General features: G+C 39.2%; 2 protein-coding genes across 3 annotated transcripts in view; both read left to right on the top strand.

Annotated features, from left to right (window-relative positions):
• The window catches only part of LOC140953051 (mediator of RNA polymerase II transcription subunit 23-like), a 30,108-nt gene that overhangs the window by 4,832 nt on the left and 465 nt on the right, over positions 1-24,811 (top strand). Inside the window, exons 11-39 of one of the 2 annotated variants that reach the window (XM_073402534.1) lie at positions 596-691; positions 930-1,127; positions 2,128-2,214; positions 2,585-2,641; positions 2,722-2,805; positions 3,353-3,414; positions 3,835-3,914; positions 4,559-4,733; positions 5,318-5,460; positions 6,505-6,679; positions 7,152-7,242; positions 7,949-8,021; positions 8,456-8,522; positions 8,935-9,062; positions 10,039-10,105; positions 10,479-10,532; positions 11,091-11,199; positions 12,667-12,738; positions 15,645-15,755; positions 16,322-16,381; positions 16,698-16,811; positions 16,929-17,028; positions 17,582-17,680; positions 18,526-18,556; positions 20,567-20,670; positions 21,103-21,353; positions 21,865-22,112; positions 23,051-23,171; positions 24,630-24,715. In XM_073402534.1, coding sequence (XP_073258635.1) covers positions 596-691; positions 930-1,127; positions 2,128-2,214; positions 2,585-2,641; positions 2,722-2,805; positions 3,353-3,414; positions 3,835-3,914; positions 4,559-4,733; positions 5,318-5,460; positions 6,505-6,679; positions 7,152-7,242; positions 7,949-8,021; positions 8,456-8,522; positions 8,935-9,062; positions 10,039-10,105; positions 10,479-10,532; positions 11,091-11,199; positions 12,667-12,738; positions 15,645-15,755; positions 16,322-16,381; positions 16,698-16,811; positions 16,929-17,028; positions 17,582-17,680; positions 18,526-18,556; positions 20,567-20,670; positions 21,103-21,353; positions 21,865-22,112; positions 23,051-23,171; positions 24,630-24,715 — 3,143 coding nt within the window. The remainder of the gene's footprint in view (positions 1-595; positions 692-929; positions 1,128-2,127; positions 2,215-2,584; positions 2,642-2,721; positions 2,806-3,352; positions 3,415-3,834; positions 3,915-4,558; positions 4,734-5,317; positions 5,461-6,504; positions 6,680-7,151; positions 7,243-7,948; positions 8,022-8,455; positions 8,523-8,934; positions 9,063-10,038; positions 10,106-10,478; positions 10,533-11,090; positions 11,200-12,666; positions 12,739-15,644; positions 15,756-16,321; positions 16,382-16,697; positions 16,812-16,928; positions 17,029-17,581; positions 17,681-18,525; positions 18,557-20,566; positions 20,671-21,102; positions 21,354-21,864; positions 22,113-23,050; positions 23,172-24,629; positions 24,716-24,811) is intronic. The other variant, XM_073402535.1, reaches the window with a different exon arrangement.
• Positions 13,884-15,266, top strand: LOC140953071 (BTB/POZ domain-containing protein 6-like). The gene has a single exon (XM_073402564.1). The coding sequence runs from the start codon at positions 13,902-13,904 to the stop codon at positions 15,168-15,170; it is 1,269 nt and encodes a 422-aa protein (XP_073258665.1). The 5' UTR covers positions 13,884-13,901; the 3' UTR covers positions 15,171-15,266.

Below are 24,811 nucleotides of genomic sequence, written 5' to 3'. Positions count from 1 at the left end.
AGACATTTTTTTACTGTTACTTCTGTCTCTGCCAAAATGTACAAGCAACAGCTGCAAATACATGTCTGTGTTCACAGGCTACCCCAAAAATATATGGTGGTCTCTCACTAAACACAATCCTGAGCAGTAGTATGGAAACCTCTGTAAATTTTGCAGACACTTTGGTGCCCCGTTAAAGGAGTTTCAATCGTATTAATAATTATCTGTTCAATTATTCAAATATGGCATTGGGTGAGGGCTCAGGAATTATGCTTCACTGTCATTGAATTTTATAATGCAGGGATGTCACTAAGATTTGAAGTTGCCACATAAATACAACAAGTAGGCAGGGAATAAAACAGTGAGGGATTTCTTTTGGTTCAATTGTTCTTATATTTTCCTATGAAAGTAGCCAGGGGCCACATTCATAGTAGCCGGGAGACTTCCCTGGCCCCCGCCTCTTATTGACAGCCCTGATAATGGTCACATATAAGATCTGGAGATCCCATGCAGCTGTACATGTGAGAAGGTTCTTGACTATAATGATTTGACTTTAACAATAATTATTGTTATTTGTATGAGTACATGGTGACCTAGTTTTTTCCTGATTGAGCAGGATCTTGTGGAACCTCAGACTAAACTGTTGCAGTATGTGATTGCTCAGCCCTATTCCCGTGATGTGATCTGTACCATGTTGGGACTTAATAAGCAGGTTTGGTTTTTTGAATCATTATCTTCAATCTATGAAGTGGAAAAAAAAACTTTTTTATCCCGTGGGAAGCTTAATCAAACACTGTGAATAGTATTTTGGTTTAAAAGAGTTAACTTCACCTGATTTTCAATAAACTAACATCTTGAGTGAACACTTTTTTTGTGTTTAATCTACTTTTGCTGCAAAAAGTAAGGTACTTTTCACTGACCAGAAAATTATGTTGTCTTTTTCTTCCCAGCAAAAGCAGCGATGTCCAGCCATAGAGGAACTCTTGGTTGACTTGATAGTTCTAGCAATGGAAAGATCAGAAGAGAATGAAGCGGGCATGATGGAAACTGGATGCCAGCTGTGGCATCACTTGTCAAGCCACCTAATTTTCTTCGTGCTTTTCCAGTTTGCCAGCTTTCCACACATGGTCATGTCCCTTTATACAAAGGTACAAAATAATCAGTCTGTGGATTACAGGATAGCATGCTTAAACCTACATATACTAGAAACAACAGTTTCAAATATATGTTCTGCCTTATGTGGCCTAAACAGGAATGTGCCATCCATTAGAGTATTGTTTTGGGGGACTTGAGTCTTAAACAAGGTATACAAATGTAGGTATGTTGTGATTCAATTTTATCCTTGGTTTATATTCCATTTTCCTTTGTTTCAAACTCATTATCGTACATCACCATACCCAAAAACAAAGGAAAATAAAATTTAAACAAAAGATAAAATTAAACCACAATATATACAAAATTTTTCACTATTTAATGTCTTGAATGGAGGTCTTTCTGGACCACACCAGAAACTTTGAACAGGGTGTGAACATTATTTTTTTGTACTTTGTGGTCTACATGTGTGGTATCAACATTTTTTTAAAAAATCTAATTAATTTATAATGTGAGAATTCAGCAAATACAAATTTCTGAATGTAAAACAAAACGAATCCAAATCACGAATAAAGGTCTGCTGTCTTAAGCAGTGTCAGTGTTGGGAAGCCTTGACAGCACATCCCTACCCAAACTTCCTTTGAGTGGTCCCCCCCTGGAGAGCTACGGCAAGAAAACACTACACTGCACCTACTTGATATGTTAGTGGAAATTAAAGACCTTTAGGGTATGGAAAAGTTCTAGAAGTTATTTATCACTTTGCAAGTTAAACCTACTGCACTGCTTACTCTCTTCTTAGACATCACTGAGACCAGCTGTAACTGCTACTAAGTATATGTCGTGGAAAGATGTTTGCCTTATGGAGGGTCAAAGAAAGTCACTAAAGAATGGCAGGCCAACTTAAAGTGGCCTTTTGGGGAGATGTCTTATAAAGGATTTTGTTAAGAGAAAGATTATTGGTGGCATTTTAAGGACTGCTTTTAACATTAATAATCATGAATTAATGATACTGATTGTTTCATAATGTGTCCCATTTCTTTTCTTTTTTTTTGTCAGCTTAGTGGGAGAAATCTTAAGAAAGGAAGGGACCATCTAATGTGGGTTTTACTGCAGTTCATCTCTGGAAGCATCCAGAAAAATCCTGTAAGTTTAATGGACTATTGACAGCAGCTTCTTAACTTTTTCTTGTTCCTATTGACCACCTGCTATCAAACTGTTTGTCTGGCATTACCTTATCTTTTGGGTTAGGATTTATGTGATATGGTGCTAACAAAAGAGAGATTAATAATCACAATTACAGCAAACAGCAAACAGCAAATTTTGATTCGTAACACATGACCAGGTATCTCTCTTTGTGACCTGAAGTTACTCATCTGCATTTGGTGATTGTTGTGGGTCTGAAAACTAGTTTCGTAGTTTAGTGTTTTTGATGATAATGATGTCAATACATGAATTGGTCAGACTTTTTACCTGGGTTTAACACTATGTTGTATTCTTTGTTTTGTTCTTTTAGCTGAGTGATTTCAAGCCAGTAATGAAGCTCTTTGATCTACTTTATCCAGAAAAGCAGGTTGGCTTAGTTGTATAAAAAATATCGGCATAAACCAAAGACAATTGAATCTGTGATTGACCTTTTTGTTTCTGTTTCAGCCACTGCCGGTGCCAGACATATCTGTTGCTGATTCTGTTCATTCACTGGCCATGTCCTGCATCTGGGTCCACTTAGCAAAGAAGGTGACTCTCAAAATAATCAGTGATAACACAACCCAATATTATCCCTTTTTCAGGTACAACAGTGTTAAGACAGAAACGCAGGTTAGGTTTGAAAGTTTAACTGATTTCCCTGATGTGCAAGCAGTGTCACAATCGTGAATTCTTGTGTATCAGTGAAGTAGTTCTGCCCAGTCTCACTTTCTTTTGTCGCACTCACTTTAGATCTTCTGTTAAAATAGACTATGTGCATAATCTGTGTAAGTCTAACCTGTGATCAGGCGTTCTTTTTTTGGTGAAGGGGGGGGGGGGGGGGGCGGGGTGGCGGGGCATGATAGTCTGTGGAACGATAAAGGGAAAAAAACTGCCAAAATTTAAAAATCGTTACTCCTCCCTTTAAGTTCTCTTCTAAGACACTTAATGAGGTGCTGCATGTAGCTTTCAAGATACACTAACTACAGACTGAATTGTATATATACATGTCTTCGGGGGCTCTTAAATTACCTCAATAAGAAATCAGGACTATTTGTTTACTTCTCAAACCTTACCGATATTTAACTTCTTTATCAAGGCTCAGTCCGAGAATGTGATCTGGAGACCAGCTGTCCCTCACACACTAAAGGATCAAATAGAGTAAGTTCAGCTATCAGTAAGAGTTGCCATTATCTGCTGCTTGTTGCTGCATATTGCTTAGCTCGAACAGTGTGGTTCATCTTTTATCCTTGGTCAAATTTCATTTTCATTTGTAGTTTTTTACTCAATAACATACCTTATGTTGCATAAAAACTAACTGAGGTCAAATTTAATCGGAGATGAAATAAACCACAAAAAATCTGTATATGTTGTATCACGCCTTACCCATTGGCTGAACATTATTTTTTACAAACATTTTTTTGAATGCACGTAAGGTTTCAACACGTTGTTTACCCTGGCTTGACTAGGTTTTCTGATGGACAGATGAACAGTTCACAATTGTGCCATTGAGTAGTAAATGTGAAGGAGATTTATGTGATTTTAGATTCCTTGGCTTATGTTTTTCCTCTAACATTTCAGGTTCATACAACTGTGCTCAAGAACAGCAACTGGTGCTTTCTCGATGTCCAATTTTAAGATTCCCCTTCTCTGTAATGCCTGTAAGTATAACAACAATTTCATTAATATTTAGTCTTTTCAGCCTTCGGTCGTTTCAGCTCGCCATAAGTTCGTCAGTGCAGGGAAATGTAAATTTGGAAATTAGGGAATTTGAATAAATGTTAGCTCGAACTATATCGTCAATTTTTATCTATACCTTCTGCTTTGGTTAACCAAATGGCATCAAACGTCGTACAAAATAATAAATAAATAAATAAATAAATAAATAAATAAATAAATAAATAAATAAATAAATAAATAACTGGGCCGAGTTGTTCAAAGCTGGGTTAAGATAACCCAGGGTTAGTGCAAGATTTGGATTAAGATTTGAAAGCTTAAAAAGCAATTCAGTTTTAATTCTTTTTGTCCACAAGTTGATGATTGCAAGCTCTAAAAATAAGAGTGAAAATTATCCGAGAAAATGCTTTTGAACACAAGAAAAAGAAACCAGGGTTTAATTTAACCCCGGGTTAAGCGCTAACCGGCCTTCGAACAACTGGGCCCTGGTTATGCGAGTATTCCTCGTCGTCGGCAAAATGTTTCTACCGACCTAAGGTTCCAAATATTCTAATTGGTTATTTTTTACACCACTTACCGTGCGACAATTCAATAATTCAGTTGTTTTGTTTGCTCCTCATAACAACAGACAGCACAAACCCCGACTGTTTTACCGTGCCCATGGCTGTACTGGTAGAGATGTGTTATGGAAACAACAAAGCCACTACACAATTACCTGGTCCCTCAAACACGCTTGCTGCTGCACCAACAGTGCCGTGTCCAATGAGTCTACTCGACTCACTGACCGTACATGCAAAGATGAGGTCAGTCTCACTGTGAATTTACAGTTAGAAAAATGTAGAGGAATTCTAATTAGGATAATTTACTTGTTGCTGTAGTTTTAGACTACCCTGTTCAAGGTTACCTAAAGAAATTTCTTTCGTTTTTCATGTAACAGCCCTGATTGCGTCAGAGCGCAAAGAGTACTTAAACAGTCTAAAAAGTGACAATAGAGGATATTGTTTTAGGTATACAGCCCAAAAACCAGTTCGATTGACTATCTTTCCGAAATAAGACTACGGAATTATCTCTTGAGCGAATATTAGGCTACGAGGAGTCTCTCATTTTCCCTATGGAGAGCAGAGCGAGGGAAATACGCGAGAGTACGTGAAAATAGCCGCTCTCGAGGAATGAGATATTGTAATAATTTTTTGTAATAATAAGGCCTTGAGCCGTTGTATTCTTGTAGTGGAGAAATTCGCTCAATATCAATTTACCAGGTTACGTACCAGCTGTATAGTTTTCTTCCGAACTTCACGGTCAAATTATTTCGTTGTCACATGAGTGATCATGTGACTCAAGTATTAAAGTGGTAATCCTGTGTGCGAACTCTGTGTTTTCTTTTTAGCCTTATTCACAGTATTGTCAATCGTATCATCAAACTGGGCAATTCTCAGTCACCCATTGCTCTGGCTCCAGCCCTGGTAGAAACATACAGTCGCCTGCTTGTCTATATGGAGATCGAGTCACTTGGAATCAAGGGATTCATAAGTAAGGCTCATAAATAAAGTTCTGTTTTTTGGCCCTTTTTTACTCCCTCTGTAGTTGGATGCCCGTAATGTTTTGCGTTGATAGCTATGCCATCAAAGCAAAAGCTCTCTGAACCCTTTAAAACCCTAATATCAAAGTCACTTCCCGTTTCTTGAACCCTATCGTTTACCAAGGTCAAACAAAAGAAATTTGCATAAGCTAAGCAAAGTACAGCTGTCCTTCAGAGCTTAATTTGTCATTTTCTCTTATTAAAGTTTGATATATTTCCAATGGTGTCAATTTACTAAACGTTTTGAAAAATTACTAAAAAAGTTGGAAGAGTTTGAAAACTGAAGAACTGCAGAATTTTCGGCGCCATTCATTTTGGCTCGGTAGTTAGACAATTTTGCTCGAGCGTGAGGATTTTCGACCAAAATATATATTATGCGAGAAACAAAAAGACAGTAACCTGAACGGCTAACTAGTCTATATATGCCATCCTTGGCCATGTTTCCACCTATATTAAACGAAGTCTTACCAAATAAAACGAAAGCTCCTCACGTGATTGACCGCGAAAGACCCCTAATGATATAGCCTGAGAGAAGAACCGACATTTCGTGACTTCACTACTGGTTTTCCCTCTAAATGACGTCAGAGAAACGAATTCAGAAATCCCATCCGATGACGTGTCACTAGGCAGATCTGGGTAGTGCTTCTGACTAGTCGTGCCACGAGAAAAAATTTGCTTCAACCAATCAGAAGCACTACTCAGACCTGCGTAGTGACACGTCTTCAGTGTGGAATTTCTGCGCTCGTTCCTCAGACCAACCTCGTTCCCAGGGTTCTCTCCTACCCGCCCTACGGGATTCCCTACGGAGCTCCTACCCGCTCCGTGAGGTGGGTAGGAGAGAACCCTGGGAACGAGGTTGTCCTCAGACGTCATTCCGCGAGAAAACCAGTGGTGGGTTCGCGAAATGTCTGCTGATTCACTTTTTTTTTTTGTCTGGTTACTAATGATACTTACAGAGGAAGTAAGGGTTTATTAATCTTTTGTATTTCTTTCAGGTACTTTACTTCCCAATGTATTTAAGAGTCATGCGTGGGGAATTCTTCACACGTTGCTGGAGATGTTCAGTTACCGTTTGCATCACATACAGCCTCATTACAGAGTCACGTTACTCTCTCATCTACACTCACTTGCTGCAGTGCCGCATACTAATCAGAACCAGCTTCATCTCTGGTAATTATCTCATCTCATTTTATCATGCACACTGTTATGGTTGTACCGTTTTATTCAGCAGCAGAAGCGGTGGTTTCCTCTGGAATAATAAACTTTGGCTGTTTTTATTTTGGACCAGAGAAAGAGTCTGTCATCAAAGAAAGTTAAATTTTCCGTCCATAATGAGAGCTTATACGAAACAAATCGGGTAGCAGATTTACCATGTTAACACCCCCTTTGGTATATTATTTTGCAATGAATAAGGGCGTTGCGGAAAATGCTAAGGATTTCTTAACTTTTTGCATTGTCAGGATTACATACGGTATAATAATAGTGATGATGATGATGGTAATTTTGTGATAGGCGCTTAATGAGGTACCCAGCTTTTTGTCATAACTCTAAGGACAGGTTAGGAACTACGTCACAACATCTTATTATCTAATGTGCATTCAAGTTATGTCATTAATAGATAAAATTGTCTTTGGATCAACAGCGTTGAAAGCACTGCCCTCAGACTCATCACTGGATTGGGAAGCTCTGAAGTACAGCCGCAGCTGTCGCGTTTTAACAACGAACCGAAACAGGTACCCATTAATTGAGGTTACGCCGGTTTAACGATATATGTATTTTTATTTGGAGATAGACGGGGTTGATTGTTTTAATGCAGCGCAAGCCAGAGGCGGTTGTGAAAACGTTTGTGAGAGTGATGCCTAGCGTTTCATCTCAGTGTGTAACTTTGGAAATTTAAGGCAAAGTACATAGGTTGAAAAAGTAACATTTAACATAGTCAGAAACAAACAAACAAGAAAATTCCGACAATTTCTGTCAAGGCTGTGCTACCTCTGGAAGGTAAAAAATTAGTAGCTGAATCGTTCTAGCTAAATTTCCCTTAATTTCCACTAGCAGAACTATATTTAAGAAGGCAGAAACCTTGTAAAGCGGAAAGCAGCTGCAAGTGGTTTTGAAGGTGACCCACTTATGAAGTTCACTGTGCGCATGTAAATCAAGTAGGGCGGACAGGTACACTTTGTCCCCGAGTGTCCCACTTGGAGAGAGTTTACTGTTTACAGCTGTGGCGGGCAGGAAGAGCTGGTCCCGAGGGTCAAATTCCCCTATCTGTGATGGACTGTTTACATCTATGGTGGGCAAAATGAGCATGTTTGATACGGGACAGCTAGAGTGTCCTGTAAGGAGCAACCTTCTGCTTGTAGGCAAGGAAAACGTTTTTCATTGCTTTCTTTAAATTCTTTGAACTTGCTAATATGGTTCTCCATAAAATTTATTTCCAAGCTTTTGTCTGCTGAGTCTGAGGAACTGAACCGAGCCCTTGTGCTGACCATCGCACGTGCCATGCATATCACGAGTAAGTAGTATTTTTACTTTAAAAGAATTCTACATGATTTTCGAGTGTAAACTATACTAAAATTTGGTTTCACTACATTTTGACGTCATTTCAACACTTCATAAGACTCTATACCATAGAAAATTGTTGTCTTTTTGTTTAGTTCCCCTTTGGTTTCTTTAAAAACCGTCGTCTCTGAGCTGACCTTAACACCATTATAGTATGTATCTAATCGAGCCTCAACAACATTGCATTGGGCTTGCGCCAAACGCGAAAAAACATTTTATGTCCCATGCAGCCGTAATTTGGGTCGTCGCTCAACGCTCCCACAACAATTGCTTCATGTTGGCGAAAAGTGTGTTAAGTGTAGATTCACTCCTGCCTGAATGAGAAAGAATCGCGAAATTTTTTCAGTAGTTACAAAGTGTTCTTTAACAAAGCAAATTACTTCACAGATTCTGAATCAACTGTCAGCTGGTATGAAGGGATCATGGGATCGCTGATCGCTAACACTCCTCACAGGTATACGTGCAATTCGACCGTATTCCTCCCACAGTTTGCGTACAGATTTCAAACTAAGCTAACTTTTCTTATTCTTACCTTATACCGCTTGTTCTTTCTGGTACGATTAGTCGAGGTCCATTTTTAGAGGTCTGTAAAAGAGTCATGACATGGATCACATGATGTCGTAATCAGTCTACGACTTGGGCGATGGAATGATCACTTAACTAAGATGCACAGATTCTCTTTTTCTATAGTTCTCACACTACCTTATTTTTAACTGGAGTCGATAAAGACGAATCACCGCCAGGACCAAATTAAAAAAGTCGTTTCCAGGTACACTAACAAGGCATTTAGGAAGAATAAGTTTGTGATCCTGTGACCGGCTCTTGGTTTGCTTTGTTAACACCTCCCCTTATTTGTTGTTGTTTAGTTGGGCCAGCCACACCCTGGAATGTTTTCCTGCTCCGCTAAAACAGTTTTACCCTCCAAACTCTCTTCGTCAAGAGACGAAACAAGTGTTAAAACAACGAGTTGAGGAAGAGTATAGGAGATGGAAATGTAAGTACTTATATTATAGCATGGATTCACTCACAGGACTACTTGATATCTTAGGGCGGTTACCAAAAGTCAAAACTGGTTGGCCGAACGGTTCGTTTTGGAAATGAAATTTAAAAAAAAAAAAAAATAATAATAATAATAAAAAATGCACTTTATTTGAGTGTCAATGTATTTAGCACGACAGTGCTAATTGGGGACACTATTTTTACGTCTCCTAATGGAGACGGGACCGCCATTCTACGTGGTCATCCGAGCCACGCGAAGGTCCAGCCGCTTGCAGTGCAAAGGAAGTACCTTCATTTCTCAGTCATTTTAAGACCCTGAGTAATGGTCCGGCCCCGGGAATCGAACCCGCGACCTCACGCTCTGCAGTTAAACGCTCTACCGACTGAGCTAATCCTGTTACGGTAAACGCTCTGCCGACTGAGCTAATCCTGCTACGGTAAAATAGTAGCCCTTTCTCAAAATTTTCCCTAAAACCCACCACTGTTGGGCATAAAATTTAAGAATAGACTGATCTGGCTGTATAGTCCTGATTGATAGCTGTACTGTACTAGCCAGGCCGGCTCGTTCTGGCAAATGGTAATCTCCCTTAGTATACTATTTTGAATACTCTCCTTACAGCGGAATGATCCACCTTAGGTAAAAAGAGGTATCATTTTTCTTGTCGTGCAGATTTCTTTAGCTTAAATGAGGCCTAATTTTGCGTATAGTCGTCTTTATTATTCATTCCAGATATTTCTACGTTGCGTTTCTTATTAGTTTTAGTCCCCCATCTTCAGCGGAAAACACCCTACTCGGTATATGTCCTCTTTGCCTCACTTCCGAATGAATTTTAAGATATAGAAAAGAACCTGTTCAATTATTAATGACCTTAGTTATATTTTAACAGCCTAGAACAAGTCAGTCAATTGCGATGTGTTTCATAAACGCCTGATGCCTAATTTTAGTCCTCGCTTTGTTTTGTTTTCTTTAGCAATGACGTCAGAAAATGAACTCTTTGATCATTTTGCGGGCCCATCATCGACAAATGTTTTCATATGGTAGGTTTTCCTCCTTTTAAGTCTTTCCATTGAAAGCAGTGATTTGAGAAGAAATAAGAAGGCGCACAACTGTAGAGTTCCCAGTAATAGTGTTTCACTTGATGAGCCTCTTCTGTTTGTTTCTTTGTTTTTCACTCACCGCTTAGCAACTTGGCCTTGCCATCGTGCATGCCTCTTCATGTAGAGAAATTTCTAGCGCGTATGGAAACGGGTTTGTAACGTGAAATTTGTTGCGGCGCCCAAGTACACGAGCAAATGAATTTGTCCCTCTTAACGTTTACTGACTTTACTCGTATGGACGGGATTTTATTTAAGAAAGTGCTTCCATTTTATGTAACCAATCACATGCAAGTGACTACGTTTTGCGTTGCAGTATTTTATGGAAGATGTTACTTGAGTCAGGTCGCCTTAATCCTGGTTGTCACAGGTGAGGCAGTAACCGAGTTTTATAGTCATGCGCAGAACGCATGAATCTAACCCCTTTTAGCAGGCTTCTGCGTTGCCAAACACACAGTGATCCGACGCGATCTGTTTGTGTAACCGCAAAGAGATCATCGGTAAACCTATAGAAAATGTATGGAATCTACCTAAGTTTTGAGTGCGACGTATTGCGAAATATATGCAAGGATCAATGGAGTCGCTTTGATCTTTCCTATATAATTCGGGAAATAAGACGGAGGCGACTCGGCTAGTAGAGTATCAGAAGGCAGAATCACCATATCATCAACATAATCGAAGAAAAGCATCCTAAATGCAGGGCTGAGGTTATGTTCCCAGGGTAGTCAAACCTCCATAGTACGACACAAAAGGGACATAAGTCCCAAGGCTCCACATTACAAAGGTGTTCGGTAGGAACTGCATGTACACTTTGGGGAGAAAGAAATATATCCAGTCCAGTAATAGAAAGGTGTTCGTAGGGACGCAAAATATGGCACCTTTTAAACTTGGTCTTGTTTTTCACTTGTGAGGATTTTCTTTAATTCAGAGTTCTGGAGCGCTTGGGAGCACGTGCGTTATCTGCACACGTGAGAGTGTTTGCTGATTACCTAGTGCACGAGTTTTCTACATCTGTTGGAGGAAAACATGTGAACAAGGTGTGGAAAGAACTTGTAATTCACTGTTTCGATAAGAGACCTAAAGCAACACAACCAAACATCGTGTAAGATCAGGTGGCATAAATTTTACTATAAGTAGGAAAGTATAAAAATTTTGTACCTTTTTTCTTTGTGTTAAAACCTTTTTAGTGTCAAACTAGGGACCTTCATATTCTCAGACAAGATCGAACGACTGCGACGACGAGATTTTCTCTTTACTAATTAGTGCGCGCGCGCGTGAACTTGCGTTATTTTGGCGGGAAAACGTGATAGTCGTCGTCAATCCAATCCGGGGTTTAGCGAGAATATCGGAAATGTCGGAATGTCGAGTGTCGGATGATACACAGGCAGCCCAAGCTCAATTTAGTAGACAATAATTAACATAAGAATATGTGTGAGGTGTTGTGTTACAAGGTTGTTCAATGGAAGGATTGAATACGTGGGCTCGCAATCATATGTGAGGTGTTGTGTTACAACGGTCGATTCGAAGATTATAAAGGTTTGTATGGGATCGCGACTGATTTAACTTTTTTAAAAAAGAAATAACGCTAATTTTTGAGTAAAAGTTAATAACTTACGATGTTGTCTTCCTCATCGATTTACCGTCTCCATGGCTTCCACTGTTAAAGAAAAGGACTTAGCAGTGGAATACGCGAAAAAAACTTAAAGTTAAATTTCGTCCTCGAATCTAAAGGTCTGTAATAATCTAAATCTGCCTTACTGGTCTTATAGATCGAAGTTTTCAGTTTTTTCTAAGTCGCTATTTACTCACTGTTTTCTCCCTATCAAGCATTTTGATGTGCGCGTAAGAACAGGATAAATTGAAGAAGAGCTCCCCAAAAGGTCTGTCGGCTGTCGACCAGCAGCCGACCAGCAGTCGGCCAACAGACGACCAACAGTCGGTCGACAAACGGGCAACAGTTGGCCGACAAACGACCGACAGTCGGCTGACAGTTTTCCCAAATTGAACTGTTGAACGACGGTCGGTTAACTGTCGGTGAACTGTTGGTCACTTGGCGGTTATCATTTGGCAATCTGTTGGCAATTGTCAGCGCACTTTTTCGTAACATTAAAATTGCACCATGGGGCGGGACGTGTGTGCGATAAATGCAGACTGCAATCTTGCACACTGGCAGGCTTAAAACGAGGTAAACGTTGCTGTGAAATGATTTCAAAACTATCCCTTTCCTAAACTTCAAGTCTTCTAAAAGTCTTGGGATAGTTTTCAGAGCATTTCACATCAACGTTTTCCTCGTTTGCCGGCAAGTTTCCCTTGTCTGCAACGGAGGTTACAGTCTGCATTTGTCATGTCTCATACCGCGTTATTTTCTCACTGTAAAAAGGATAAGATAGTTGTTTACAGATTGATTTTGCATGATAGTAAGCATTCTCAAGTGTATTACTATAAATCACTATTTGCCGATGTGATAATGGAGGGGATGATTATGCCTTCTTTTCTTTACACAGTGTATCTCGCACCTAAATGACCTTATATGGAAATATAACGTTGTCACCTTGGACAGACTTGTACTTTGTTTGGTAAGTTAAAGCTCAATTCTTTAACTCTTTAACTCCCAAGATCTGATGAGTAATTCTCTTTTCTAACTGCTATACATTTCATCGAATGTTAAATAAGAGAATTTTGGGTTATATCAATATAACGTCCTCTGGCCCATAAATTTTGCTATTCTCACTCCCTATCTGTTGGACAGTTGGATATTATAATATTATAATAAAGGAGCATTACACGCCAATCACTTCTGGGACCTCACAAGAACTGCTGCATAGGAGTCTGTAATCCAGAACACATTACCCTTCGATATTTCGTTCCTTTGATTGAAAATGTTCGTTCGTAACAATCCGGAGATTGAGTGGTCGTTCGAACCAATGTTTTTAACAGAATGTGTTTTCATTGGGCGAGCGTTACAGCCGTAGACAAGAAATCTGCAGATAGTACGCATGTCTTGACTCATGTAACATCGTGAAAAGTTGCCTTTTTATAAGAGTCCTCTTCATCTTGTCAAAGCAATCATTTTTTCGAATCTGTTCATTATCGAGTCAGCATGTGTAATCTATGTTTTTTATTGCCATTGATTGTTTTGAAAATAACCGTACTTGGATTATTTAAACGTTCAGATGTAATAAACATAGAGTGTTTAAAAACAAGTGTATGATTATTATACCCTTGGGGAAAAGCCACAAAATGAATGACACCATCAGCTTTGATGACTATTTTTTGGCCTCACAGCCGCATGGAATGGACAGGTCAATTTCAAAGGTCAATTACGCCCTTAAAATAATTGTCTGTGCAGATTATGTGAATGATAAGGTATTATCTCTCCCATTAATACTTTAGATGTGGGAAGCTATAAAGATTAGCATTTTTGCTCCTTACTTCTTATGAACTGAACAAGATAACGTGCAATCTGTTGTTGTGGTGTTTGATTTCTTTCAAAACGCGTTAGAGTGCGTGATTAGTGGAATCCTGACCCGAGTAATTCAATATTTAAATTTTTCTAAGGATTTGAGAATGTATAATTATTAGCATTCTTTCGATTCTGGCGATTCTTAGCGATCAAACGCAAAGGTGAGCTGCCTTCTTTGTCAAGTTTTTCTTGCGAATTCAGATTTCTACCGTTGTGTTTGCTTTGGAGATGAGCATGCATAACACATGGTCTACCATTAAAGAGCGAACCAAGTTTATGCTCAACAATGAACGATTTAGTGATTTGAAGTTTGTTGTTCGTAAGGCGGATTGTGACTGTAGACGAACGCAAGTGATTCCAGCTCACAAGTTTGTCCTGGCGATTGGCAGTCCTGTGTTTGAAGTCATGTTTTACGGTGAACTGGCGGAGTCTAGAGACACCATTGAGCTGCCGGATTGTGATTACGAGAGTCTGTTGGAGTTGTTTCGTTTCATGTACTGCGATGACGTGAACTTGACGGGGGATAATGTAATGGGTGTACTATATTTGTCGAAGAAGTACCTTCTGCCCTCACTCGCTGACAAGTGCACGGAATATTTACAAGATCAATTAGATCCGTCTAATGTTTTCAGCATTTTGCCTTTAGCTCAAAAATATGAAGAGCAAAACCTGGTGGATCGGTGCTGGAAAGTGGTCGACGAATGGGCTAAAGAAGTTGTCAAACCTGGTAACGGATTTATGACTATTGAGAGATCATTACTTGAAGCAATAATCGTGAGAGACACTTTAAACATCAAGGAGGTCGAGTTGTTCTGTGCTGTTGATTTATGGGCAAGAAAAGAATGCGATCGACAAGGTTTGCCAGCAGATGGAGAAACTAAAAGAAGAATTCTTGGACAAAAAATCGTTAAAGCCATACGTTTCCCTACAATGGATCAAGTCGATTTTGCAGTGGTGGCCTTAGAGAGTAAAATCTTAACGACTGAAGAAATCGTCAGCGTCATAAAACACATGAATTCGGTGTCATTACCTTGTCCCGTCGGATTCCCAGATCATAAAAGATCGGGTTATCTGGGCGAAATTCAGTATTGTTGTAGATTCGACAGAGTGGCACACCACAGCTGGAGTTATGGTTCTTTAAGAGATTGTATAAACGTGTCTACAGACAGGGATATTTATTTGCATGGCCTGCGTCTTTTTGGCAGAGAGAACAACAGTTATTGGGTAGATTTAGAAATAAAAAACGCTGAAAATAGGTCAGTGCTGTTGTCCAAGACTGGATGGTTTGCCTCCGGTCTTTTACCGATCAAGCTGGGCCACTTTTATGGGTTTGAAGTGTCATTTGATGAGATACTCTTGCTAAAACGACACGTTACTTACGCTATAGAAGCTTTAATCACTGGTTCATCCTCTTTGAGTGGAGCAAATGGTCACAAAGTTGTAAAATGTTCAGGTGTAACCATAACCTTTATTAATAGTAAGTACTCTGGAAATGGAACCAGCATTCGACAAGGCCAGTTTCCAGAATTAGCGTTTAGCATCTAAACAGTATGTGCGCTTAAAGCTTCAAGGAAAAAGAAAATGTTGAAATTTTGGGCTTTTCGTTTAGAATGCTGATATCGCTTACCTTGTAACATGTTTTATGACGAACGTATTAAAATCTACATGTTAGTAAAGTTGTTAAGTTTGTCGTCTTTTTGCGTTTCAGTTGTATTGTCAGAAGTAGTCGCTGCTTCCCTTTTTTTCAGTAGTGCAACAGTCTTGTTTCGTTTAGAATATAAACAGAACTAAATTGGAGATTATTTGTATTTTAGTACTTGCGGAAACCTCTTTATGTTAAGGTACCAGAAATCAATAATTACGAGACACGACTTCCTTAAGCGTTTAGCTTTTTTTCCCCGTCGCTTCAGCAATGATATGGTTTTTGTTTGGTTCAGGCTGTTTTTGTCGCAAAACGTTCGTTTGCTTAGGAACAAATGTCTTCTGTGGTCCTTCTATGGTTATTTTTTCTGTTTCCAGGCATTACGTAGCCATGAGGGAAATGAAGCTCAAGTTTGCTTCTTCATTATTCAGCTATTGTTATTGAAACCAAATGAATTCAGAACTCGTGTTAATGCTTTCATACGAGAGGTATGTTTTTTTGTACACGTTTTATGGTACTTGGAATTGTCGACTGCATTTTAAGCAATGTTTAACGACGAGGCACAGCCCGGTGATTTAAACATGAACTGCGAGTTTATTAGCGGGATCAGAGTGTGGGTGGGGTTCAGAGAAGGGGGGGGGGGGGGGGGGTTAGGGGGGTGTTGATGTTAAGCGTAGCGAGTGGGAAACCCGCGAGAACTCACGGAATGAAGAAGTTTCGCACAATAAATCTGACCTAAGTGAACAGCTTTAAAAACTTTTGCCGTAGATCTTGCCATTCTTACTACAATCTTTAGAGTATATTATCATCCGGGCCGGAAACAGGCGGAGGTACAACTCAGCCATATGTACATCACATATGCAGAAGTTCATTCAACATTGCTTTCCATTTCTGTCATTCCTTTACGAATTATTAACCGCGTTTCGCGTTTCAAACTTGATAAAACACTCCTGCTCGTGTACTAGAAAATATCTTTTGTAAAAATTTCATACGTGTCTTGATTTTAACCATAGATATTAAAAGGTAACGTTATTCATGTGTTTATTTTTCGTAGAACTCTCCTCAACACTGGCTTCAAAGTGACTGGCATCAGAAACACATGGCCTATCACACTGTAAGTTGCAAGTTTACCTCGCTTAATTCAGTTTTTATATATTTATTTATTTTAGTGCTTTTACAAAATGGCGGGTGAAAAAACAAATCAATGTAATAATGTTTAACCATGCTAATTTTTACGATTTGGCGCGAACTTCCTGCACCTCAATATTGACTACATGAGTTCCTTAGCTTGTTGACCTTTGCTGAGTTCGTTCAGAGTTTTACCTTTCGGCAGTTGGTCGGTTTCACCACCCTCAGTTGTAATCGAACTGCCTCTTGTCATGTCTTGTAGACAAGTGGTAATGTTTCTTGCTCGAATGTGTTTCTTTCAGAGCTATCCTGAGAGATTCTACTTTGAAGGGTTGCTGGAATTCGCTGGAGCATCTGTACCAACAGTACAATACTTGCCAATTTACTTTGGTAATGTGTGCTTGAGGTTTCTACCGGTAAGTGCGCAGGCGCTTCTTGGCTGCATGGGTTGGAGAAGGCACTTTTTAGAAAAGGCATTTTCTGTAAGAAATGTTATCGTGTTGTTTTTATATACTGTCCTATTATGCTTTCAGGTGTTTGATATCGTTATCCAACGTTTCCTGGAGCTTTCGCCGGTGTACAAATCGCTTGAAAGTCTTCTTGATCATCTAGGATGCTTGTATAAATTTCACGGTTTGTTGCTTCATTTTATCATTTGAGCTTCGACAAAATAATTGCCTAAATAGTTTTCTATTTGACAGGACGTTTTCTGCTATTGCCGAAACTACAAGATATGATGACTATTAAAATGTAACGTTTGAGAAATCTTTTGAGTCTTTGAAAGATGTTTTCATACAAAGAAATTAAACCAGATAATCACAGTAGATACAAAAACTTCATGAACCAATCAAAGCGTAGCTGGCGCCAAAGCGCGGAAAGACGCGTGCAACAAAAAGTCACGATTGAACGATTGGTTCTGACTGAGAGGAGGTCAGGAAGATGCCGGAAATTCAAACTGAAAGTTTTACCGAAGGGTTGAATGAAAAGCACCCTGTGTTACCCCCATGACTTCAATTTTTAAAAGTTATTTCACGTCTCATTTAAAATGAGAAATTCAACATGTTCTTTCACAACCACATTAATCTTTTGCTTCGCGTCTCTCGGCAAGGCTCGGGATACCAAAGCTTTCCTATTTGAGTTGCACATGACTGTAATTTGTCTGATAAAGTATTTCTTTGTTTTATAGATCGTCCTGTGACATTCTTGTACAATACACTGCACTACTATGAGCACTGTCTCCGAGACAAACCTGCTCTGAAGAAAAAACTGGTCGGAGCTATTATCGGTAAGTGTGCTTGTAAACGGAAAACATGAAATCATAACTTTCTAAACCAAAATTAATCTGTGTGCTGGCAATCGTCTCTCTGATCCTCAGATGAGCTTTAACAGTTGAAAATAAACCAAACTAATAACACAATGTATATTAAGAAGTTGTGGTTGACTCCATATCGAGTCCCGGTTTCAAAATGATTTTCTTTCAGGTTCTCCCAAGTTTAACTCACTGCTTCAGTAATTCATACGTTTGTCTCTCAATTCCATAAATCCGTTTGCAGCTTATTTCATCAACCACATTTTAAAATTTGTTGATGTGAGATACTGAAAGCTGGCAGTGCCAGATCAATTTGCTGATTAAGAGTAAGACCATCTTGTACATTCTCACTGCTACTTATATTGAACTACATGCCAGGCTGGACTGTGAGTTTTGTTCAGCTTAGAGATGTAAATAAGGAGCTGAGCCACGGCGACGACGACAACGACAACGACAGTATCAAAAAACAATTCTGGTTTTAGGAGAAAAACAACACCTCTGTGCGTGCATCACGCTTTGTACATTTCTTTGACGTCCACTACTGCACCGCTACGACGTTTTGAAACCTCCTAAGGCTAATGCGATGTTTTATGGAGGACGTGAACATACGACGACGAATTTTCCTTTCTCTTTTTGAACAAGGATAAATTCCGTAAGAATTCAACTCCAGGAAAAATCGCCCACATTTGACAAATTGACCTGGTCAAAATAGACGCGATATGGTTTGAAAGGACGCCAATTCAATTTTTTGGCGATGTTTTCATTAATGCCGTCGTCGTCGTCGTTACTTAAGCTCATTAATGTCTTCTTACTCGCAACAGGTGCACGGAGAGATGTTCTTCCTTCAGGCTGGTGAGCAATAGCTTTTTCTGTGATTAGTTATCAGCTACTCGAAGGTCGGACCTTTTGTGTTGGCACTCTTAGAGGGAGGGCTATCCTGTCTAATAGCACTGAATAGTAGTTGCTTTTGATGACTTTGATGGATTGAAATCCCCTTTGCAAAGACAAGCAAAGAGATAGACAAGGTAGTGGTAGCGAGAGTAAGGGAAACAGCTGTGAAAAAATCTTCGAATTGACGCAAAGTCTCCTCATTACTGCTGACCAAAGTTCTAAGGAAAGTTAAAGTTAAAGGACTTAAGGCATTTATAGTCGCATCTTTGACAAACAGGCCCACATGTTTTCTTGTAAGGCCCTGTACACTTGCATCCGGATGTTTTTGAAAACGGAGTTTTTTTCTCCTTTTTCGAAAAAATACGCACCACACGTAGCGTATTCGAATTGTTTTTGCTCGTCACCCGAAAGCGCTGAAACAATGGAGATACGATAGCATGCCTTACAGAGGATGAGATGTATGATGTTGTGACATATCCCGTTTGATGAGGCAAAGAGCCCACGGAAGCCAATAAGACTTATGAACGACCACCTTTAAAATATAGGACTAAATTATGAAATAAAATACTAGCATCGGCAAAACAATTTAACTAAACATACAATTTCTTATAACATAGAAAATAATCATTAATCAGGATAAAAATAGATAAGGCTAAATGCACAAATGCAAAGCCGATAAGCCGGCGTTTTCAAAAATCTCCACTCTGGGGACCGTTTTTGAAAACCTGCCTTTTTGGAACCCGAAAACCCCTTTTTTCGTGTGGACGAAAAGCTAAGGCCCTGTCCACACTAATTCGTTTTTAGAAGAATGCGTTTTCGTTGTCATCGAAAATGTATAGATCGATTCGCGTCCACACTACCTTGTCGATGTGTTTTCGACTGTCCACACTCGAAAACGTTCGAAACAATAGAATAATGATTGCACATTGTGACGTAATTTGAACTCTATTAGGGTGCACACGCCTACGATATTTTCGGTCATCGTTTTCATTTTGATGTGTTTTTGACCTTCCACACAAACACGATAGGGCCATTTATACGAGGAAAAATAAGACGCGTCTTACATAAGAAGCGAACTGTACCATTTATACGAGCATGTCTTATCTAATAAGACGCGTCTTAGCTAAGCCGTGTCTTATTTTAGACGAAATGTGCCGTTTATACGGAAAGTTCGCGTCTTATTTAAGACTCATCTTATGTAAGACGCGTCTTATTTTTCCTCGTATAAATGGCCCTGATATGTATGCGTTTTCGTTTTGATCCACTTTCTAGAGCGTTTTCAAATCGATACGTTTTCATTGAAACGCCCAGATTGAAAACGCTCAGCTTATTAGTGTGAACGGAAAGCCTAAACGCATCGAAATGTATGCGTTTTCAAACGAAAATGCATTAGTGTGGACAGGGCCTAAAACGGAAAAAACTCTCCGTTTTCAAAAGCATCCGGATACGTGTGGACGGGGCCTTAGAGAAGATGAAGTCTCATCCGCTCTTGTTTCACCTTAGAATGGCACTGTACCCTAACTGTTCCATTAGTTTTAGAAATATTTGCTTTCAGAAATATTTAGATACAGTAAAAACCCGCAAGTAAGAACCTGGTTTTTAAGATCCTGTTATGCTTAAAGTTTCCAGTTAGTCCCCCTAAAATTTAACCACATAATTTGAAGCAGGTTCTTCTTTTAACACTCAGGATCCTCTATAGAAACATAGGTGTCTTATCGCTCCAGCTGCAATGTAATGGTATGCAGATTTTAAATGAGGAATAAGCTGGATACCACAAAATACTCTTAGCTACCGAGTATTTTTCTCTTCAGAAAATAAGAACCTATTTAAGAACCTAAATTGCCTACATTTGTGTTTTTATGTAAGAACCTGTTCAGGCTAACTTGGGAAAATGCAGGTTCTTATTCACGGATTTTTACTGTATTACAAGTCAGATATGAACCTGTTGATATACACTTGTTTAATCAACAGGTGTCTTTCCGAGGGATACTTAGAATATATTTCCAGGACTGACGATACATCGTGGACCCCGGATCTTGCTTATTACTGCTCTTTGATTGGTAGACTTGTGGATAGTATCCTTTGTTGCGTTTGCTTGTTAAACAGTCATGACAGGAAGGAATAAAGATGATTCATCTCTTGGTTAAAGTATGTTTAGATGCACTCAGTCTCTGCTTCTTTGTGGGAGCTAACTGCAAGCTTCTAATGTCAACAGTACTGTGTGAATTGTCTTGTAATTCCTCTGACCAACCAGTGAATCTTTGTTGACGTCATTGTTTACATTATTGCTGATTAGCATATGAGTTAACCCATAGAAGGTATCTCCGTTTTTCAGCTCGTTGCAATTAATAACAAGACGCTGTGGGAGCGTATATTTGGACGTCGTTGTACTACGGGTAGTGAACTTTTTTATGTGTATTAGAGATGTGTGAGTAGTGTAGCGTTGTATATTTTAAGGGTTGTTTGAGATGCGTGAAGTGGAAGATGAACTCCTTGACAATGCAAAGCGATTGCTGGAAAAAGCCCGCCTCCATTCCCTGCTTGTGATTGGCGGTTCAACGAGTTTGCAAACCCCGCTGCACATGCGCTATATGCAACGTGGGTGGAGCTAATGGCCCTACCTGTCAAAGGACCAGAAGTGGGGAATAAACTGTTTGACGTCATATTTAAAGGAAGCTTCGTCACTGACAACGCTGACATTCGAACAAACATCTTAGAATGGATCAATGCTGTGGGATTAGTTTTGTCGTCACTTCCGGTAAATCTCTATTTCTTATCCACTTCATGTTTCATGTTCTTGAGCTGGTCAGGGAGGCTAATACAATTAATTGACTGCTACAAGACCTTGAAAAAGCTTTCTCAAAGAAGCTATGTCAGGCTATTTGCTACCTACTTTAAAAGCTTGTATTTGCATCAACTGAATTCCAAAAGTAATGGTCTAGTTTTTAAGACAATATTTAAGCACTGAAACTGTTTTCTGTCGTCTGTTGAAACAGATGGTAAAAGTAAACATGGATTCACGTGATTTGAAGTTTTAATTCTATGTCTGCAAAAATGACCACTGGAAAAAATTATGATGGTTAATAGTGCTTCCTGATGAAATTTGTCTGATATCTTCTCCATAACTCCACAGGAGCATTTTGTGTATGAGGTAAAGGCAGTAAGTAATGACTTTAGTACAGAATTGGCATAAAACAGCAGTATCCTGGTAGCATAGCCTCTTTAAATTTCCTGCTGAAGAGACCAATACCTCTCTTTTTGTTTATCAGAAACCTTACTGGAGCACGGTGTATGAAAAAATCTGCGAGGCTCTCACAAAGGATCTCACCGTGCGGGAAGTATCTACGGCCCCCGTCATGCTCGAGGATTTGGGTAAAGGCGCAACTTTTCCCTACTCGTTTTTAGATTTTTCCACCAATGTGGCCATGCATTCAGAGACCAATGCGGATTATATACTGGCAGTCACTCATGCGCTGTGGCATCATGCAAGTATCGGCCAGCTGAGTCAGGTCCCAGAGTAAGTATATTGTCATCGACCCATGGAGAATTCACCTTCTTGTAATTTATCTGTTGATACCCGCTTTATGTGTTAAGTCTACCCTATTTTTCTGATCTTTCTTGTGTAACTAGTGATGGAAATAAGAAAGTCAACATGAAAGGCATTTGTGTTGAATTGAATTTGAAAAAAAAAGTAATAACAAGTTTGTAACCCCGAGCACATGTCGAGAATCACAACTTTTAAATAATTAAATAAAACCGGTTTTAAGCAAACTTACAGTTCAACCCCAACTTGCTTTTTCCCCCGAATCGAAGCTCTCAAACTGCTTTGTCAGGTTCTGTGTTTTTGGTTTCATTTTTGAAACAGTCAGCTTTCGTGAGCGAAAGATGACGATAACTGTCGAAATTAAGATAGAAGAATTTTTCAGTTGCTACTACGGTGCTCATTGCTTGGTTACTTGCAGATTTTCCGTCTGCGTATAAATTAGTGCGGTGTTCAAAACAGTTTGCGTGAAGTGAAAAAGGTTTATAAAATCCCCTTTATGAAAGATCTCGCTGAATCGTTATTAAAAAACGTAGTGAAATGGAATCCAGTTAAAGGGAAAACCTTGATTGAAATGTGTCGCCATCATTACCTGTTGTTGTTCCTTTTCTTATTTTTACCGGCAACAAAATAATAATACTTAAAATAATAATAATAATGATAATGATGATGATGATGATGATGATGATGATGATGATGATGATGATGATGATGATGATGATGATGATAACGATGATAATGATAATAATGATGATAATGATAATAATAATAATAATAATAATAATAATAATAATAATAACAATAATAATAATAATAATAATAATAGCGGGTAAACACATAACAGCAAAGATGACAAACCCAGCATTGGCCCTCTACAAATACAAAACTAATGTACAATAACTTCGTGTTTGAAGGTTTCTTCGTGAACGTGTATCACCACTTGTCACAAATGAAGCTCAATTTCTTTACGTATGTCATCTTGTCGGACCATTTCTCCAGCGGTTTCTACAAGAACGACCAAGGTGTCTTCAAGAGGTATTCACCCACTCTTACACTCTTTAACAGGGTTGTCTTTTACGTTGCACATCTTGTAAGAATTGGTCTGCTGAAAAACTCTTTTCACAGTCCCTAATTATTTGTTTTGCAGTGCGATGACAGGCACAGGAAGTTAAGGGTCGCGGGGGAAAAAGGAAAGGACTTTCCCGATTTTTTTGTTTTTTTCTCTCGATTTTCTTTTCGGAAGCCGGCGATCTAGTCTGCTAATCTGCTTACAGCTGATTCGAAAGTGGATGAACGTGGAAAGCGTGAAGCGTAGTGATTTTTTCACAGTTGCTTGAAGAAGCGTTTTAACTGAACGGAAAAAGAAACCTGAACATAGGTCAGCTGTTTTCTCCGTATGATCGAGACAGCCCAGGCGTAAGGACTTACATTCAGAATCCTTGATGATACTCCAGACTTAAGTACTTTTTGGGGTCGTCGCGTACACTTTACATTTTCAAGTGACAACCTTTCTCGAATCAGATGTATACATAACCTTAATGCCTGTCGCCTTAAAAGCACTTTATTGTGGAGGGAGTGACGTTGAATGACGTAGGAAAGACCCTGGAAACGAGGTTGCCATATCCTGGCATATGTTAGTTCAGAAAGAGAGAGAGAAATTCGTCTTCGTTTGCTTTTTCTCCATAAAACGTGAAATTAGTATAAAGTGAATTTACGTCGTAGTCGTGCAGTACTGGCAAAGACTGAAATGTTTGACGCTCTCGCCGTCGTGACATCTTAAAGGTTATGTTACAAGGGACGTTTTTAGCGTATCACAGCGTTGCAACATTCCATTGTTTCGTTCCAACGCTGTTGCCTTAAAAATCGTCGTTGTAAATCGTCCTGTGTAATATCGCCTTTAAACTCTACAATTTCTCCCAGCACCTTCGTCTACCCCTGGTTGCAAAGGATGACACGAGGAACATTCCCTTGACTTAGGAAACAGCAACGTCCAAATCCGGACTTCCCCAAACACTTTCCACCATTTCCTCTCCGTAGTAACGAGCGAGTGGTAAATTAAAGGGGCTGTATGTCATGGCTGTGTAATTTATTTTGTTAATAATGTCAATTTTTATTACGCGTCCTAAGAAGCCATGGAACCGAGTGAGAAATTATCTGAGCTTCGTGTTAAAGGAATATGTACCTAAACATTGTACCAAACGTTAGGAACAACAAAAGTGAACTTTGAATACTTGTTAGGCTAAAAAATTTTCAAAAACCACAATTGCAATCCGTTTCAATCTTCTTCATGCTCTGTCTGTCGGCGCGTCCTTCTGTATTTGCTAAGTTAGTTAAACCTTCTTTTAATGTTTAAGGCAGTTATTTCTTATGTTTTTCTTAGTTTGGTAGAAGTTCTCGCTGTTTGTATTTTGATAAATTTCGTGACACAGCCGCTTTAATGGTAGAGTAGTGACACAGACAGTGTTAATTAAGAGTCCTTTTTCATGTTTACAGATTGTTATTGAACTGTATCGTCTGCTAGAAAAAATCAACAGAGAGGTGCAGTTTCTACATCACACCGATACAATTTGTGACTTCTTGTATCCTTTATCACTCCTTTGTAGTTTCACTCTAAAAGTCGTAAATTGCTCTGTTCATTATCAGGGTTGTCCTTAAGATTTCAAGTTGCCGGGTAA

This window comes from Porites lutea, chromosome 11, assembly GCF_958299795.1.
Source record: "Porites lutea chromosome 11, jaPorLute2.1, whole genome shotgun sequence".
Classification (NCBI taxonomy): domain Eukaryota; kingdom Metazoa; phylum Cnidaria; class Anthozoa; order Scleractinia; family Poritidae; genus Porites; species Porites lutea.
The sequence above is the reverse complement of the archived record's forward strand: the minus strand, read 5'-3'. Positions and strand labels throughout refer to the sequence as shown.